General features: G+C 45.0%; 1 protein-coding gene across 2 annotated transcripts in view; it reads right to left on the bottom strand.

Annotated features, from left to right (window-relative positions):
- LOC138567098 (solute carrier family 22 member 20-like) overlaps positions 1–1224 on the bottom strand; it is a 376503-nt gene extending 375279 nt beyond the window's left edge. Inside the window, exon 1 of one of the 2 annotated variants that reach the window (XM_069644968.1) lies at positions 1014–1224. In XM_069644968.1, coding sequence (XP_069501069.1) covers positions 1014–1160 — 147 coding nt within the window. In that variant the 5' untranslated portion in view covers positions 1161–1224. The remainder of the gene's footprint in view (positions 1–1013) is intronic. The other variant, XM_069644969.1, reaches the window with a different exon arrangement.
- Positions 1225–19290: the final 18066 nt, after the last annotated feature.

Raw genomic sequence — 19290 nt, 5'->3', positions numbered from 1 at the left:
CGTAATTACAAAAGAGGTGCCTGCAATATCTCATAAGGCTACATATGAAACCTAAATATAAATCGTCAAATACTTTGAATAAAAAGAGCTGCTTAGGCCCTCTAACCAATGACCTCTCAGAACTGCATTATAATTGTCACAGACATGCCATGTATCTGCCTTGACATCTCCCTCTTTCATTTTCAGAACATCTCCAAACGTGCCAAACGAAAGTGATGAGGCTTCATTGAACCTGCCTGATTGGGCGAGGGAGCCAGAAACTGTGGGGTAGGAAGAGGCATTGCTATCTGTTTGCAGAAACAAGCTCAGCAGTGGGAGGCACTAGTCACAGGATGTATGTGATATTTGCAAATGTATTTCTCCTACTGGAGATTTCACTGAATCCATTTCCCCGAAAAAACACTTCTTCTTTTTTTTAAGTGGGAGGAGACCCCGGCAGCCCCCCTAACGCTTCCCCACCCTAACTTACACCCTTATCCCTTACCCCAGATCCCACCTAATATGACTTAGCCATATACCATTTCCCCTACTGTTTTCAGGGAAATGGATTAGGGGAAATGGCATTCAAATAAATCTGGGCTACTGCTAGTCACATGGGTTGTGGGTGCTAGTCCTCAGTGGGTGAGGAAGTGACAACAACTGGTGGGAGGAGCCAATCACATGGTTTAGAGACCCCATTGACTTGAAAATCAAATGAGTTGTAGCGGCAGCCACAGGGGAGAAAAGAGGCAGAGGAGAGGGAGACACCAAGAACCTGTGTAGTGCCTGCCTGTCATATGGGTATGAGGGACAAATCATATGGTTTGGTGGAGTTAGCTATGTGGGTTGGAGGTGACAGTCACATGTTTAGGAGGGGCCAGTCACAGAGAGGACACTGCCAGGATACTGCCAGTCATGGTTGGTGAGAGTGCCATGCCACATTCCACCCTTATTGAGTCCATTGAGTCCATGAGTCACTTGGCCTAATTAAGTAATGGACATATGGGATGGTGCCTTGTTGACTGTACACGTACCTCTCCTTCAGAGTGATGGCAGGCCTCAAGCAAGGGGGGATGCAAGGGGGGACCCCCATCTGTGCCAGACAACTCTCTTCCATGACGCCCTCTAAGACTGAGCATAGAGCCTTGGGGGTCCTCTGGTCCATGAGAAAATTCTCGCATCGTTCACGCCTTGATGTGCTCAATGAGATGTCACCGGTAGGCTGCGGAGACTTGTCAGAGTGCCGTCAATGACTGCTCTCCTACTCACTTTACAGTGGGGACTGCCTAGTTGTTCATTGTGTTAATCGCCAACCCCAGATAATATGTTACTCCTAAACAGAAGCGGAACAACACCTCTGAGTTGCTGGTGTATACTGATGGGTTCAAAAGTCATTCATGGGGCATATAACTTGGCTTCTCTGAACATTCCTGCCAAACAGGGAGATCCTGTCTGTGTCAAAGGTCTGACAGCGCACCAGAGGCCTGGGGAGGGTAGCTTGGGCGTCAGACTCCTGAGTCGAACACTCATTAAAAGACACCTCCATCCCATTCACAGATAAATGAAGCCACCATGCCCCTTTCTCCTGTATTATGACCATGTAAAATAAACTACAGTTCATGGCCTCACAATCTCAGGCACCAAGCTTTTGGAGGAGAGTCACGATAATTTGCACGCTTTTAAAAACTGTTATTAGTGGTTAATGGTTCATTGCCGAATTGAGGGGCGAAACACTGTATCTGCGCTGAATATAAGCAAAAAGAAGGGAGTGAGCCTGAGGGTCCCAAGCTACTTTTGGGAGGGTTCTCCACTTAAAATGTTTCTATTAATGTGCTGAAAAGAGTTGTGAATTATTTATTTTAAAATATTTTTATTGGCATTTTGTTTTTCAACATATATTTTGTCAATAGTCCTTCATGCAGATCATGCCTTTAATTAACAATGACATAAGTAAACAACAACCTGAAAAGAGTTGTGAAAAGGTTGCACCAAGAACGCAATGTGCTGTGAGGCAGACACAAAGTTTTGTTATTTTCTAAGTCAGGTATTTTATTAAACAGTAATGGGTTGGAAAAACGCCTCTCTATTCCCATTCTGAAGAGGATTCTCCCTACCCGAAAGACTAAAACTAAGGATCTGTCTGTGTCAAGTAGTCAGTAACTTAAGAGCCGTCTTTGTGTCAAAAACATTCTAAGCCAAGGTTGTCCAACATAGGGCCTGCGGGCCACAATGCGGCCCTACAAGCCATTTCATGTGGCCCGCGAGGCTGTACAGAAAACATTGAACAAATAAAGAAATAAACCGGGCCATGAGGACTGTTACTGCCTCTGGTGTCCCCTAAAAGGGTGTGGGAGGGGCACCAGAGGCAGTAACAGGCCACGGCCCTGTTTATTTATTTATTTGTTCAATGTTTGTCGGGTCCGTGGACCCGATTTATTTATTTATTTCTGCAATGTTGGGTCCGACCAACATTGCAGAAAGAAATAAATTAATCAGGTCCATGCACACATTACTGCCTCAGGTGCCCCCTGGAATTGGATTATGCTTCTTTCATTACCACAGAAGTAATGAATGTGTATTACAGAGATACGCTGGCATATGTATTGGGAACACTGCACATGTTCAGGCAGCATCAATCATGCTTTGTAGAGGACAATGCTGGCCTAAATTGGGAACAGTCAGCATAGACATGTTGCAACAGAGGCCTATTTTGGGCACAACCAGCATGCCAATGTGTTACATCAGTGAAAGTGCTGTCTTACACTGTGGACACATTGATCATTAAAATGTGTTGTGTTCTACAATGTTCTTGTCTGCTGTTGGTGACATGGAATGTACATGTTCCCCTTTAGAACTGATTGTAAACTTATGGCTTTTTGGTAACTTTTCCAGCTGTAAAATGTACAATTGCAGCCCCATATTTGGAAAAATAATCTTGGGGGGGGGGGAGACCCCCCAAACCCTCCCTCGATCGTTATAGCTCCCTAGCTACGCTCGGTCGCCCCCACTATTTCAGAGAAATATCAACACATACACACTGGAAGAAATCACAATAAACTAACCTTTGATCACTGCCCCGACACCAAAAGCTATCTTTGGGACTGCATGGCTATGCCTGTGATGCTATTGTGTCAAAGGTCACACACCATTGCTTTTGAATATACTGCTTTGGGTGAGGGTGTTCACTTTTGGCTCGCCGTCCCACCGGGTGACAAAAAGTTAATGCTTCGGCCCCACATTCAAAAAGGTTGGACAAGCCTGTTCTAATCGGACCCTCACACTAGAAACAAAACAGCAAAAGGGTGCATGGAAATGTCTTTGACTTAATAATAGACAAAAGTGTTTACAACCAAGATATATAAAACATAACTCCAACAAAAAGGGGTTTCCAAGGAAAAGCCCTTGGATCCAGAGGGTGGCTCCTGTTAGAAAAGATTTCCATTCATGTGCAATTTCCCTCCAGTTGTGCAGGGAAGGCATTTCACCAAAACACAAGGGTTAGCGGAAGTGACAACACACGGCCCTTGACCTCTGATGACATCACAGGAAGTGATGTAATTTGACCTGACCCCAAAGTGACATCGCAGGAAGTGAAGGAACACAGCCTTTCGACTCTTGATGAAAAAGGAAGGGGCATCACATAGCATTGTTCCTACGTACACAACTAAAAATATGGTTACGTTATCACTATAATGTGATAGACATTTCATACAAGAATGGATCACCATATATATCATTAATATCAGTGTGTATAGACCCATATTACCAAATTACTGTGAATGCAAGAAGACATCCAAGGCCAAATGATAATGATGTGTTATTATAAAGCACTTATGCTTAGGTACTGTATATAGAACAAATATACATACAATAGTACTCATTTATCAACCTCAGAAGGATAAAAGGCTGAGTTGTTTAAGAACTAATTAACTCAGGGACTCACCCCCTGGAGTGTGCCTGAAATAAGCCTTTAATGAGTCTAGCAATTATTGTATAGAATTCCAAGTATCCTGAAACCAAGAGGCAGAGCCGAGGAACCGCTGGTGACCCGCTAGAAGGTTTGGCACCCTGAGCCCGCTGTCGTCCCATTGGACTCCCTGTTTGTGATTGAACCTAGAAGGTCTTCAAACGCACTTTGACACATTGGAATAGAGGGACTAACTATTCTCGGCACCTCCAACTTAACCTGTAAGTGAGCCTTCTCAGAAGTGTTCCTGGACCACCCAGTGAAATTACCAGCTTGCACGGGACCTTTTCCCTGGAACCGCTGCCGTCTTGAGTTGACACTTGACCATTTGGAGACTGTAAGCTCTGGCTATAAGGCACTCTCCTGCAGAGTTTCGTACACCAAGCATTCCTAGGTCTGGAATTAGGTGAGTACGCCTGAACCCGCGCATATGCGGTCACCGTGTCACCCAAGTTGTGGTGACGATCTTTGTGGGTGCCTTGCTGCTGTGCCCCCCTGTGCCCTCAGACTCATTGCAGTGGAATTGGCCTGATACCTTCATCAGGAGCAGAGAAATCAACACTGTCCTGCCACAGAATCATCCCTAGAACACAGCCCCTAAAAGCCGCAGAACCATGCAACTGCAGGATTTGAACCTGCGACCGAAGTGGACGTGACTACTGACTACTTGTCCTGGAGTGCACTGAGGTTTGGTGAGTACTTGCAACCCTTATGATGGCCCCTGGCGTATCCATCCATTTTTACACACGAGTGTCCCCTGAGGGCCACTCTTCGTTATCTAGGCAGCCTGTGCTACCAAGCTATGATATGATATGATATAATATGATATGATATGGCATTTATAACGTGCCTATACACAATTGTTTCAAGGCGAGATGAGGGGGAACAGAGAAAAGACAGACAACGTTCTTACTAGGCCAGGTTGAAAGACCAAGGAAATATCGAGGCTTAGTACCACAAAATGAAATACACCAATCATGGGCTGAAAAGATACAAGTATCTTTTATTTCTGTACAGTCAAAGCGAAACAGATAGCTATCTGTCTCCCAGCACCTTGCAGTGTGTACCAGCAGACCCAGTGAGACGTGTGAGTGTTGGACATCTAAACACAGGCATATTTATACTATTTATTGAAACATTGTCCAACCCCTCTCCACACTAATAAGTTACTGGCTAGAGTTTGTGCCTAGTTCATATGTCAAATATTACAATATTGTACAAGGGATCAAAACAAGTTTGCATGTCCATGAAGTTACAATAAGATTGTTGGTTTCCTAATCCACGCTAAGCCTTGTCCCAAGAATCGCTACAATGTAGTTCAGCCAGACCACACAATCTAAGTTTGTTTTCCATTGTCTCATTGTTTGTATAAGGATGAGGCTTGTGAGCGCAGACAACACTTGGATGGAAGCTCATTCGAGTTACAAGGTTTCTTTACATTGGTCAAACAGTCTGCTCTCGGTCACCCTAAACATTAACAGAACTCAAAGGTCGTTCAGCTTGGCTGCAAGTTGAAAACATAGTCCACCATTTTAGAACATAGAAACAAGAGTTGAAATCAAAATGGCGGACAATTCTTAATATGGCGTCGATATCGATCAAAAAGCGGAACATTTCAGATGCGTTATTCTGTGTAACGTGAAAGGGCTTAGGCCAATATTCATAATAAGGAGGCACTATATGATTATGGTTTAACAAACCCTCCTTTTGGCCTAAGCCAAGAGCTTTACTCCACCATTCGCTTTACTCAAAACCACATGTCTCAATGTCCATACATCCTGAATCACATTCCTCAGATATATCAATAGCCATTACATCTTTGATAGTGATATCCTTCATTACGAAAACATTAGTCATTTTCTTGGGTGCATATATTTTTGGTCCTAATGTACCTACAGTTTGCGTACAACATCCCCCTAACATCGAACATATGGCAGGAAGACATTGTATGCAACAACAACAGAAAAATAGAACACCAAGGATTACCACAAAGACTGAAAGGTGTTTCCATCCCCAAAACCATAGAAAGTCCCAGAACCAAGCACTAAGATCCTAATTTCCCTCAGAAACACTGCACTTAGGACATGCAGATTTTGTATTGCCTTGAATATGGTAGGGGAGGAGTCAGGTACGGAAAATGCAACAGGCCAATCCCATCAATTTACATACTCCACCACACTCAGCCAGGATGACGTCTAACACCATCCTGTTCTGTAGAGCCACTAATCTGATTGTTTTCTGTTCCAACGTCATATTGTATAGTATATCGGTGGTTCTGTTGATGGTTCTCTCCAATACTCTTGCCAGTCTCCTAATATCCTCAGAGTTCATGATCTGTCCCCAAATGGCACAAAAGATTTTGCTACATCACCCATGACCTGTGAAGGAGTATCACCATTCTCGTCCCGCCTTGTACGAGCTCTAGAGATGTCAGAGGTGCTGGCTACAAATACCTCTGGTAGCAAGATACCCAAATAACAAGTACCCTGCCAATCTCTAGGTAACCAAGGATAAGCTTCATTGCCACAGACAAAATAAACGGGATCGCCTACATACAAAGGGTGGTCACTCATATTTTAGAATGCAATAATTTAGAAAGTCAAAATGTCAAAAAATTATTTTAGAAAAAAATAATGTCGAAAACCAATAATGTCGAATTATTTCTACATTTTTTCGAATTTTTCTAAAAAAAATAAAATACATATTAATAATTAAAATGTGTTGAGTATGAGGGGTGAGAGGGTGGTGGGGGGTGGGTGGGGTGGCCGGGGGGTGTTGGGTGAGGGGGGTTAGGGGGGGACCCCCCTAGTAAATTATACTCTTCTTGTTTATTTATTTATTGATAGTGCTAATTGACATTTTTTTTTCTAAAAATTGACTCTTAATTATATGTATAGGTTTTCGACATTATTGTTTTCTACATTTTTTTTCGACCTATTTGTAAGTCGGCATTTTTTTTTCTACATTATGACTATAAACCCATTGTCATGCCTGCGCCATGGGCGCATACATTTACGAACAATATGGACCTTATTTCCCATTTGCGAGGCTTTAACTACACTTACCACAATGCACTTGGCTATAACCATCTTTTCCTGGCCATTCCTATTCGCCATCTTCGGAACTACAATCCCCAGAAGCCCTAGGGATCTCCTCTGCTTCCACCAGCTCAGGAACAGAGAGGGAGGTGGCCGATTGTCTACAGGTGTGCTTAACCAGGTGCGACCAATTAGCCTGCCTCTGTGCTGGGCTGGCCGGTATAAATGCTGCTGCCTGCAGGAGCTCGCTCTCTTGCATTAGGAGTCTTTCCAGCACCTTGTTGCTTTGAGCTACGGATCTTGTATGCGGTTCCTCCTTACTCCGGCTTTGGATCCAGTGCCCTGCCGGGCTCTCTACATTGCAGCCGATCACGCTCTGCTGTCTTCCAGCCTCCGCCCTTGCCCTGCCGGGCTCTCTACATTGCAGCCGATCACTCTCTGCTGCCTTCCAGCCTCCGCCCTTGCCCTGCCGGGCTCTCTACATTGCAGCCGATCACGCTCTACTGCCTTCCAGCCTCCGCCCTTGCCCTGCCGGGCTCTCTACATTGCAGCTGATCACGCTCTGCTGCTTTCCAGCCTCAGCCCTTGTCCTCTGGGCTCCCTGCTCTGCAGCCTGCCTCACTCCGGCTGCCTACAGCCCTTGTCCTCTGGGCTCCCTGCTCTGCAGCCTGCCTCTCTCCGGCTGCCTACAGCCCTTGTCCTCTGGGCTTCCTACCTTGCAGCTGATCATGCTCCGCTGCTTACTACCTACCTTTTTCCGCTGGGTTCTCGGCCTAGCAGCCCTCTACAGTCTTCTGCAACCTTCTAAGGTCAGCGTCCCTGCCCCTCAGGGCTCACACCTTGCTGCCCGGCCCTTCTGGGTTCATTGCCGTGCAGCCTGCTTTACTCTGTTGCCCTAAGCCCTTTCCCTCTAGGCTCTCTACCTTACAGCCCTGCTCCTGTGGGCTTGCTCATCCTGCTTTACTCCGCTGCCCTAAGCCCTTTCCCTCTGGGCTCTCTACCTTACAGCCCTGCTCCTGTGGGCTTGCTCATTGCTTTCCTGCTCCTCTGAGCACTCAACCTTGTTCCTTACTGTTCTCTGCTATCCAATCCTGTTACACGACTTTCCCTTCATTTCCTTCTGCTAGTTTGCTATCAACTTCCTTTTCCTGGATTTGTCTTTAAGTATCTTCTCTTGTACTGTTCGTAGACCCTTTTGTACAGAGCTTGTCTGTTGGTTTCCTTCAGGCAACCTCTGCCCCTTCCCTTGTCTCGTTTCTACGTTACAGACACCTATAGCTGTTGTTCCTAGTCATGAGCAAACAGCGTGAGCCTCTGTTATAGCAAACTGTGCAGAAGGCTAGAGTTTTTCCTAAGGTCCGTGGAATACTCTTTCCCTATATCTGCATACACCCCTAGAGGGAATCCATTCTGTTGTACCTTATTCCTTGCTACACTTGACTACTCTTCGTTCTCATTACTTTCAGCTGTGTGTGTACTATTCTGTCCACCTTACTTCGGCACAACCACCCGAAACCCTTCCTGGGTGTCCTGTGCCTCTCTTTTCAGGGTGTCATCTCGTGACACCCATACAAAGATCTGTCCTCAGTAATCAGATTTGCAATGTTGGTACAACCCTCAAAAGTACCCATTAACTGAGACCATCCCTTTGTATGCAGAAGGAAACAGAGTTGGGGCTATGATTGATAGTATAAGAAGGAGGCATGGCATCCCGGTTTCCTATGGGAGCCATCTTGAAAGAAATTAGCGATTGGAAAGGTCTGGAAAATCTATAAGAAGGTCTAATAAAAGCAACATTGAGTTTGCTCCTATTTGCGAAAAGGGAACATCCCAGAGGCGTCAGGACTCGTCTTTCAAATTCATTCAAATTAGTCCCATTAAAGTTCCCAGAAATGCTATCATTCCAAAGACCAAAGAATAGTGCCCTTAGAGAGGCATAGCATGCAGTAGTCAAAGGAAGAGGAGGAATATACCAGCCTAACCCTTTTTCCCCGTGCTCTGGCAAATGTGAACATATCCAGCAATTTGTTCTATTCAAAATCATGGGTCGCATTCATGATTAATAGAAGTGTATTATTGTGGTAACTCTGTCTGTGTTGGGAATCCCTAGAAGGTAGAGTGTGCAGATGCACGAAAGGTGAAGACATAGTGGGAACACTTTCAGTAGGTAGCAACGTCTCAAGTGGACACACCCCTTCAATATACCAATACCCAAGCACAATCACAACTGTTAGACCAGTTAACATTATCACAAGAAAACAGTAAGTCCTCAAGGAACTTTACTTTTGGTATTCAATGTCTTTGTTAGCCACACGACCAATAGCTTGCGCCGTACGAGTAGAGTTAGCGACAGGCATTGTTCCTCAAAGTTTGTTTCGAAAGGTTTCTGCAACAGACTCCTTAAGTTCGTTCGTTGGTGATCTCCTGACCACGTGGTTTATCTTGATAGTAGGTAACTTTGCCGGTCCCAGCCACTTACTTATGTTTCAGCAAGATTGGCAAGGGACTACCTCAACAGTCATTTTCTGTGGGCACAGCCGTGCTGTGCTGTAAGCCTAGTGCCGTGGACGCAGATCGTACCTCAAGACTCCAGATACGGCGTGATCTGCGAACAGAGTGTTGTTGCTTCCTGATGGAAGTGGTGAAGCAGAAGCAATATTGCTCAAGGGTACAGAAAGATCAAAGAAAGAATTTGAAGGCAAAGCAGCAGTCTCCCCAGGCCCCACGGGTTCAGGAAGAATCTTTGAGACACCCTTGGTTTTGTTCAAAACTTGTTTGTCGTAGGGAACAGAACAGGCAGTGTCCTTCTCTTCTCCTTCGTCCTGTGGCAGAGGAAAAGGTATCTTCTTGACGTGAGTCGTGTGGATCCGGTGTCTCTTTCCAGATACTCGTACAGTGGTCTTTGTGGCCAACAGGACCTGGAACGGCCCTCTCCAGCGCGGTGCAAGACTGGATTCTCTTTCAAAGGCTTTTGTAAGCACCCAATCCCCAGATCGAAGTCGATGTCCTGGCCCCTCGTATTTAACTGGGAGGGCTTCTCGTACCTGTTGATAAATCAAATACAAGTTTTGAGTTAACTGGTCACAGCATTCAGAAAGAAGCAAATGCGCCACGTCTTTCATTCGCTTGGGCTTGGGCATGTTCCAAATATTGGCTGGTCTCCCCATTACTATTTCATGGGGGAGAGTCCAGTTCTTGTTTGTGGGGTCGTCCGCATGGACAATAAAGCTACCAGTGAGGCATCTGGTCATTTCAAATTGCTACTGGCACAGATCTAAGCCACCTTATTCTTTAAGATACCATTATGGCGTTCTACAAAGCCAGCACTCTGAGCATGTCTGGCCGAATGGAACCGTTTATTGATCTGTAATTCCGCGCATACTTGCAGAATAACAGCAGCGATAAAATGTGGACCATTGTCCGACCAAATGACCCTTGGCAAACCAAACCTAGGAAAATATTCCTTAAGCATGTTTTTCGCTGTCGTTATTGCTGTGCAATCCTTTACAGGGAATGCTTCGACCCACTTGCTAAAGGCTCAAATGACTAGCAGAACATACTTATAATTCTGGCAGCGCTCCATTTCGATGAAGTCGAAATCTATCACTTCAAAGGGCACAGAGGGGGGACCAAAACTACCCCCCGGTGTCGATGCACCCTTTTCCACATTATGCTGTAAGCATAACATGCAATTTTTGACCAAACGCTCAGCAGTCTTTGAGATGTTTACATTGACCCAGACAGGTTCTAGTAATTTACAAATTCTACTAGCACATATATGAGTAGGACCATGAGCCATTGTAACCATTGCGGTGACATAAGCATCAGGTAGCATCCATCTATTCTTTATGTTGTCCACCCAGCACCCTTCCTCATCCAAACTTGCTAAACCCTCAGCCCAGTGTTTAAGTTCTTATAAAGTGGCATCAACTTGAATATCTTTTATGAAATCAATTCCTTCATCTAATATACAAGTGTTTGTGGGTTCTTTAGTGACATACATTTCTGAGTATAAATCAGTGGCTGTCTGTTTGGTTATCCTGTCAGCATAAGTGTTTCCTCTCCCCACATCATCTGTTACTTTCTGATGTGCGGCGCACTTCATTATTGCTAGTTGAGTAGGAAGCACAAGTGTTGAGAGTAGCCGAACTATCAAGGTACCATGTTGAATCTTAGTTCTGTGTGAGGTCAAGTAACCTCTCTCTGCTCATAGTCTACCAAAGTTGTGAACTACCCCAAAGGCATACTGGCTGTCTGTAAATATATTTACTCTAAGCCCCTCGGAAAGTCCACAAGCTCGAGTCAATGCGATAATCTCTGCGGCCTGCGCAGAGTTATGCAAAATTCTTTTGGTTTCCACAATCGTGTTTAATGTAGTGATGGCATAAGCAGCAGTGGATGTACCATCTGGAAGTTTGAAGCAGGAGCCATTGCAAAATAGCTCCCCTTGTGAATATTTCAATGGTGCGTCATTTAAATCACTCCTGCCTTTGGTTTCTTGCTCTGTGGTATAGAGGCAGTCATGTGACATTTTGTCACTGCAAGCAGTTTCTTGCGGAAGAGGCAATAGTTCAGCCGGATTTAATGGGCAACAGCTTGTAATTTTGATATGCGGTGCAAATAGAATCAGCTTGTATCTTGTTAATCGTGCTGATGTAAAATGTTGCGTTTGCGTTCTGTTCAATAGAACGTCTATGGAGTGGGGTGCCATCACAGTTAAAGAGTGACCTAAAACCATACCCTCACTTTGTTTTACGGATGCAGCAGCAACAGCTCTCAGGCATCTCGGCAAAGCGCATGCAAAAGGATCAAGCGTGAAGGAAAGATAACTGCACAGTCTATTCTTCCCCCCGTGTTCCTGCATTAACACAGCCAAAGCACATCCATCACATTCATGCACATACAGAACAAAGGCTTTATCATAATTTGGTGTGCTCAAAACTGGTGCTGAACACAGTGCAGTCTTGAGAGCAGATCAAAAGCTTTCTGATGTTCCAAGTTCGATGGTAATGGCAAAGAAATGCCCTTCTTTGTCAATGCCAACATTGGTTTCATCACTAGTGAAACATTCAGGATCCACTGTCTACAGTAAGAAACCATTCCTATCAAGACTCTGACCTCTTTCTGTGTATTTGGGACAGACATGCTAAGATGCTTTTCATCCGTTCAGGTGTCAGTCTTCTTCCCTCGTTTGACAGGAGATAGCCTAAATAGGCGACCTCCTGTCGACAATATTAAAACGTTTTCAATGAAGCTTTGTGCCCATGCTCTGCTAGATGAATAAGCAGCAACACAGTGCCTTCCTTGCAAGCAACTTCTGAGTCTGCAGCTAAAAGAAGGTCATCAACATACGGCAATAATGTGGGAGGCAACTCAAGTGTATCGAGCTGCTCCTTCAAAGCTCTACTGTAAATACTCAGACTTTCCTTGTACCCTTGTGGCACACGGGTAAATGTAAACGAGCATCCCCCTAATGTGAACGCAAACAAATATCTACTATCCACGTGTATGGGAATACTAAAGAAGGCATTCTTAAGATCCACCACACTGAAATGAGTAGCAGAAGCTGGGATCATTGTTAGTATCGTGGTTACATCAGGCACAATTGGAAATTGTGGAGCAACAATCTTATTAATAGCACGCAAATCAATAATAAAACGGAAAGGAATCGCATTATCCCCTTTCTTGTACACCGGTAAAATCGGGCTATTGCACAAACTTCCTGCAATTTCCTCAATCACTCCACGATGAACAAAATCAGAAACTATGCTCTTCAGAGCTTGCTCACCTTCAACTGAAATCTTATATTGTGGAATATGTGGCAACTTAGCTACTGGCTTCAAAACAATTTTAACAGGTTCAATTTGCAAAATGCCAACATCATAGTCATCAAATTCAGACTTTAAAGGCTTAGTCAAAAATTGTGAAGCAGAAAATTGCTCAGGTGAAATCGTCAAATGTACTCCATCCGAAGAACAATGAATTACCACATTTAATTCCTTCAACAGATTCAACCCCAACAAATTCTCACCACAATTCGTCATTAGAAGAAATGGACAGTGCTCTGTTAATGGCTCTAGTGAAATCGGTACTGGCTGAGAAACTGGACTGGCGTACCGGAAAACCCTACAGAGACGTTATTCTGCCCTGACAGTGGAATATCTGGAACCTGTGAATGATTAATGGAACACTTCTGTGCTCCCGTACCTATCAAAAATAGATGCTTCCTATTCCCCACCTTCATCTCAACGTAGGACCCTTTTTGATTGGTGGGAATAGGTACAGGTTCCAGACCTGCTTCAGGCTGTCCCAGCGAAACAATATATCATCAAAAACAAGATCCTCAGAAACATAGGCAGTTGAAGGATTATCAAAAATATTCTTGCTATCTATACTAGTTTGCTGACTCTCTTGCGAGAATGACTGTGGATTTGGAACAAACTGGCTTCTACCAGGACCCCCTACCTCAGAGCGGCCTCTGGATCATCTACCCATGACACCGTATGTGTTATTCGATCTCTGCGGAAGGATCGGGCATTGTGCTCACCAATGACACTCTTGTTTGCAATAAGCACATTGGTTCATGTGTACAGGACCCAGCCGCGCATTACTTTGTGGAGCAACTGGCCTCTAAACTGTGTACTCCCACCTCTGGTTCCTCTAACTATCTGTTGCAATAGTACTTTGGTTTTCAGGTCTCCCTTTTTCTTTTCAATTCTCTCTTTTTCCTTATTGACTCTATTTTCGTAATACTGAGCCATATGCAATACTTCGGACTGCGATTTAGTTTGCCAAGCACTTTCGGAAGTCATGATTTGTGATTGGATATCAGGCAACAATCCACACACAAATGTATCCACAAGCAACCTTTTCCCTGACTCAGTGCTTAAATCCTGTCCACTAAAATCTGAAAATATTTGTTTGAACCGATTAAAAAATTCCGTAGCACCTTCAGGTTTCCCTTGGGTACAAGCAGTGAGTTTGTCCCAAACTATCCTTATCTCTGGAACTAGAGTCTTTACTTTAATTACTATTCTGTCTGGCAGTGTCAGTATCAACTGTGGTGGTCTCTCACCAGCTTTCCTTTCTCCATCTAACCATACTAAGTTAACCCATGTGTCACCCAGCCCTGCCTGATCATCTACAGTCCTAATCTGTTTCCATAAGTCAGCACGTAGGATAACACGGAACAACAAGTCTATATCACCCAGGGTGAAAACATACAAATGCAAGACAGATTCTATTTCTTTATAAAATCCTGTAGGATTTTTCCTAATATCTGGAATCGACTGTCTAATGGTATTCACTTCCTGTCTGGAAAATGGGACATGAACAAATTGCGAAACATAATGAGCTTCAATAGTGGTAGCTAGTGTGCCTGCTACAGCATCATCTGCAATTTCCACTTTAGGTACAAATGTCGGAGGAACCTCTCTCATTGGCAATTGAGAAGTAGGCAACTCTGAACGTTTGTTAAGCAATAAGGCTAAATTGAGCGACAAAGTAGTCAAAGCAGTGTCAGGTGAAAATGCTCTCTTATAAATAATCATCAAATCTGCGGGGCAACAAATCTTTTTCTTCATAAACTCATCCTGCTGGTACTCTACCATTAGCTGTAATACATTCCTTTGCATTTCTGGAGTATACTGACTAAACGTATCATATACTTCTATGGGAGATATCGAAACATCTGAAATCCATCTAAGCGCATCCCTTGTGCAAATTTGCGTCTCTTCACTCATTGATTCACAAGAAGGAAGAAACCGTTTCTGCACATACAGAGCGTCCAATCTATCACCATCTGTTTCATCATTCTGTAACCGATCTAACTCCCTCTTAAACCAGGACCCCCTACCTCAGAGCGGCCATTCATTCTGTAACCGATCTAACTCCCTCTTAAACTCAAAAACCCTCTCGACATGCTCATGTACTTTCTCCGCAGTGTCCTTTGAGTAGGCTAAAATATTTAAATCCCTCAACCCTTGTGGGACAGCCATGGCCGTCAAATCATTCCACATTTCAGCCAAGTGCATTCCCATCCCCTCTATGAAAATATTCTGTTCGGGAATACTTTCTTGGTCAGAAATTGTAGCTAAAACAGCTGATTTTTCACCTTCTTCTATACATTTCTTAGCCCATACATACAATTCCCTCATTCTAGCTTTAGAAACTCTACTATGAGTCACTACCTTTGATTCAGCACCCACCCCTTCAATTGTTTCAAGTGCAGCAGAACCACTTGGGAAAGAGAGTTCAGACAAATCCTGTACAACAGGTAGTGGAGACACTACCGCTGGTGGTAAAGATGGAATTACGGGAACAGCAAGTATTGTTAAGGATGGAGATGCAGAAGGGGGAGCAACAATAGGAAAAAGAGCAACAACTGGAGGTGAAGGGACAACGGGGGGAACAGGAATAACAGCGGGAGGAAGTGCAAAAGCGGGAAGAGGTAAGGCAGCAGGAAGAGGCACATATGGAGGGGGTGCCGTGGCAACAGTCCTACGTTCATTTAAAAGTTTATCAATGAATTCGTCTGAAGCATGAAAATCCTTACATTGATATTTTTTCTGTACACCCAGTTGGAAAGCCCTATCCATGTTTCTAACAGACTCTGACTGTTTTTGTTGATCATACAATAATGCTTTTTCTGAATTGGACATATGACAACGTGCATGTTTTTCTTTACTCTTAAATTGCTGCATATCTTCTTTTTTTTTTGTCTGTGCCAAATATCGTTGAATACTATACCACCAATGCGGTACTTACAGTACATAGTACATGCCGGCGACCCCTCCTGTGGCGCTGGATGGCCAAATTCCAAAGATTGTCTGTCTCTGCGGAATAATCCCCTGAAACAGGCAGACAATTTCCCAGGTATATCAGATCACTGGTGTTACTTGGCGTCGTTTGAACGCGTGAGTGCAAAACTACAACCAAATATCAGGATACTTAGGAATCGGGGCACGACTCACCTGAGGAGTTCCGATTGGATTACAAAGGACAAAGGACCCTCGTTGTTGGTGATTTCAGCAAAACTGCCCGCCTCGATATGTGGACCCTCGTCAAGATGCCTTCTCAGACTGCATGCTCACCGTCCAGGGATCGGATCATGCAGTACTGTCCAGGTGTCGCATCTCACACAAAGGGGCCGCCTTTTTTCTCACTGTCCGAGCCCGGTCTGATAGCCGCGTCTTCTCTTCAACGAAGTGGCATCAATCTTGAGGTCCCTAATCGGGCGCCACCTGAAAGACAAGGAAATATCAGGGCTTAGTACCACAAAACGAAATACACCAATCACGGGCTGAAAATATACAAGTATCTTTAATTTCTGTACAGTCAAAGTAAAACAGATAGCTATCTGGCTCCCAACACCTCGCAGTGTGTACCAGCAGACCCAGTGAGGCGTGAGAGTGCTGGACATCAAACACAGGCATATTTATACTATTTCTGAAACATTGTCCAACCCCTCTCCACACTTATAAGTTACTGGCTAGAGTTTGTGCCTAGTTCACATGTGAAATATTGCAATATTGTACAAGGGATCAAAACAAGTTTGCATGTCCATGAAGTTATAATAAGATTGTTGGTTTCCTAATCCACGCTAAGCCTTGTCCCAAAATTTGCTACAATGTAGTTCAGCCAGAGCACACAATCTAAGTTTATTTTCCATTGTCTCATTGTTTGTATAAGGATCAGGCTTGTGAGCTCAGACAACACTTGGATGGCAGTTCATTCGAGTTACAAGATTTCTTTATATTGGTCAAACAGTCTCCTCTCGGTCAGCCTAAACATTAACAGAACTCAAAGGTTGTTCAGCTTGGCTGCGAGCTAAAAACACAGTCCACCATTTTAGAACATAGAAACAAGAGTTGAAATCAAAATGGCGGACGATTCTTAAAATGGCGGCAGCTTCGATCAAAAAGCGGAACATTTCAGATGCGGTTTTCTGTGTAACGTGAAATGGCTTAGGCCAATATTCATAATAAGGAGGCACTATATGATTACTGTTTAACAAGGTGTCATTCAGATAGTGCAGGTGCATGGGAGGGGGAAGGGGAAAAGTGTGTGGATTATGGGGGAGTGGAAAGTGCAGTACATGGGATAATAGAATAAATAAAATAAATAAAAGAAACGGCCAGCTGGTGGCAAGTGCAAGGTAAGTGCAGACATAAGTCCTGGTAGCGGGACCGTAGGGATACAGAAAACAGTCCCCAGATGCAGGGGTTACCAGGAAGGCAGTGCAGGTGTGCAAGTGGCAGGGCCTGTGCCCGAGATCAGAAGGGTGGCCATGTAACCAGTCTAGTTTCAGTTTCAGCCAGGAATTCAGCAGGGGAGAGGGGTACAGAAAGCAGAAGCAAAGAGGAAGATTTTAAGCTGTTTCTGGAACCGGAGATGGTTCTCCTCAAGTTTCAGGGAAGCAGGGAGGCAGTTCCAGAGAGAGGCCCCAGCGGAAGAGAGAGATCTACCACCAACTTGTTGCTTGAGAAGCGACTGACCCTAAGGAAGTTGGAAGCGGATGAGCGAAGAGCTCGAGAACGAAGATATTTAGGAAGAGAGAGTTGAAGGTATTGATGCCCCTGGCCCCAGAAGGCGTTGTGGACAATGCTGAGGGTTTTGAACTTAATCCTCACAGCCACTGGGAGCGAGTGCAGAGATTTCAGTCCTTTAGAGATACGATCCCTGGGCTTGAGGCCAAGGACGAGTTGCATAGGGGGCGAAGAGTAGAAGCAGGCAGATTTAGAAAGAGGCTGTTGCAATAGTCCAGCCTAGAGAGAACCAGCCTCTGGAGACAGTGAGCTTCTGGGGGAAGGAGAGGAAAGGAAGAATACCCCTGAGGGTAGAGCTGGTAGTGTGACTTCTTAGAGACGTCCGAGATGTGAGGAGAGAAGGAGAGTATGGAGTCAAAGATGACCCCAAGGTTTTTTGCCTTGCAGGTGGGAGCAGGAAAAGGGCCATGATAAGTCGGCCAGAGATCGTGGCAGGAAAGGAGGGAGCAGGAGAATCTCAGTCTTACTGGCATTAAGGCAGAGATCATTGGCAGCACACCACTCCTGGATAGCAGACAGACAGTCAGAGATGAGTGAAGGAGAAGAGGTGGCTGAAGGTAGTCTGAAAATGAGCTGAGTGTCATCCGCATAGCACTGGAAGTTGGGGCAGAGAGTGGCATTGCGGTGGGCAAGAAGTGCCAGGTATTGGTTGAACAGCCAGGGAGAGAGGTTAGACTCCTGGGGAACACCACATGTAGAGACAGATATAGAGATATCGGGGAAAAAGGACCCAATTTGGACCTCGCAGGGTGGATCAGAAATGAAAGAAGCCAGCCACGCTAGGGCCTGACCGGTGATACCCAGGTTATCATGGAGACGGTTTAGCAGGATGGCATGGTTGACTGTGTCAAAGGAAGAGGAGAGATCAAGCAAGATGAGGACACAGGGGGTGTTGGAATCAAGGTTGGAGAGCAGGTCTTCACAGATGTTCCGGAGAGCAGTTTCCATGCTTCTGGCAGCTCTGAAGCCAGACTGATGATCATGAAGACAACCAACAGATTCAGTGTGGAGATTGAGCTGGGAGATGGCCAGCTTTTCCAGGCGTTTGCGCAGGAAAGGAGTGATGGAGATTGGGCGATAGTTAGCCGGGCAAGACGGGTAGGCAAAGGGTTTCTTAAGAAGAAGGTGCACAAGGGAGTGCTTCAGGGGGGATGGGAAGACTCCAGTGGGGAAGGAGTGGTTGCAGAAGTCGGCCAGAGCAGGAGCCAGGGAGTCGATGTGGTCCTTGATAGTTTCGGAGGAACAGGGATGAACCTGTTTTGACGAGACTTTCATAGATCGGACTTGTCTAGAAACCTCGTCTGGGGAGAACAGGGAAAGACAGAGAAAGAGGTGGGAGAGATGGCCGAAGAAAGGCCAGAGGAAGAGCAGGGAGTCGAGGGAGGAGGGGGAGAGGAAAAGAGAGAAGACAGGGTGTCCTGAGTTTTAGAGATGAAATGAGAAGCTAGAGCCATGCAGAGGGCCTGGGAAGGGACAGGAGAGGTAGAGACTGCAGCAGGATTGGACAGTTCCTTGCAGATTTTAAAGAGTTTGGCTGAGTTGTTAGATGCCATAGAGATGCAAGCTTGGATGTGAGCACTCTTCTTGGTGCGGACAGAGAGCCGGTATTGCCTTTGGAGCAGGCGGCAGGCAAGTTTGTCAGAGGATGAACCAGAAGCAGGCCATTTCCTCTCAGCCACCCTGCACTTGCGTTTGAGTGTGACGAGGTCTGAGTCATACCAGGAGTTGCACTTGGCTTTGGACTTCAAGCGGATCCTCA

Source organism: Ambystoma mexicanum, chromosome 2p (assembly GCF_040938575.1).
Source record: "Ambystoma mexicanum isolate Mex_15411 chromosome 2p, UKY_AmexF1_1, whole genome shotgun sequence".
NCBI lineage: Eukaryota > Metazoa > Chordata > Amphibia > Caudata > Ambystomatidae > Ambystoma > Ambystoma mexicanum.
This window is presented reverse-complemented; position numbering and strand designations above follow the sequence as displayed.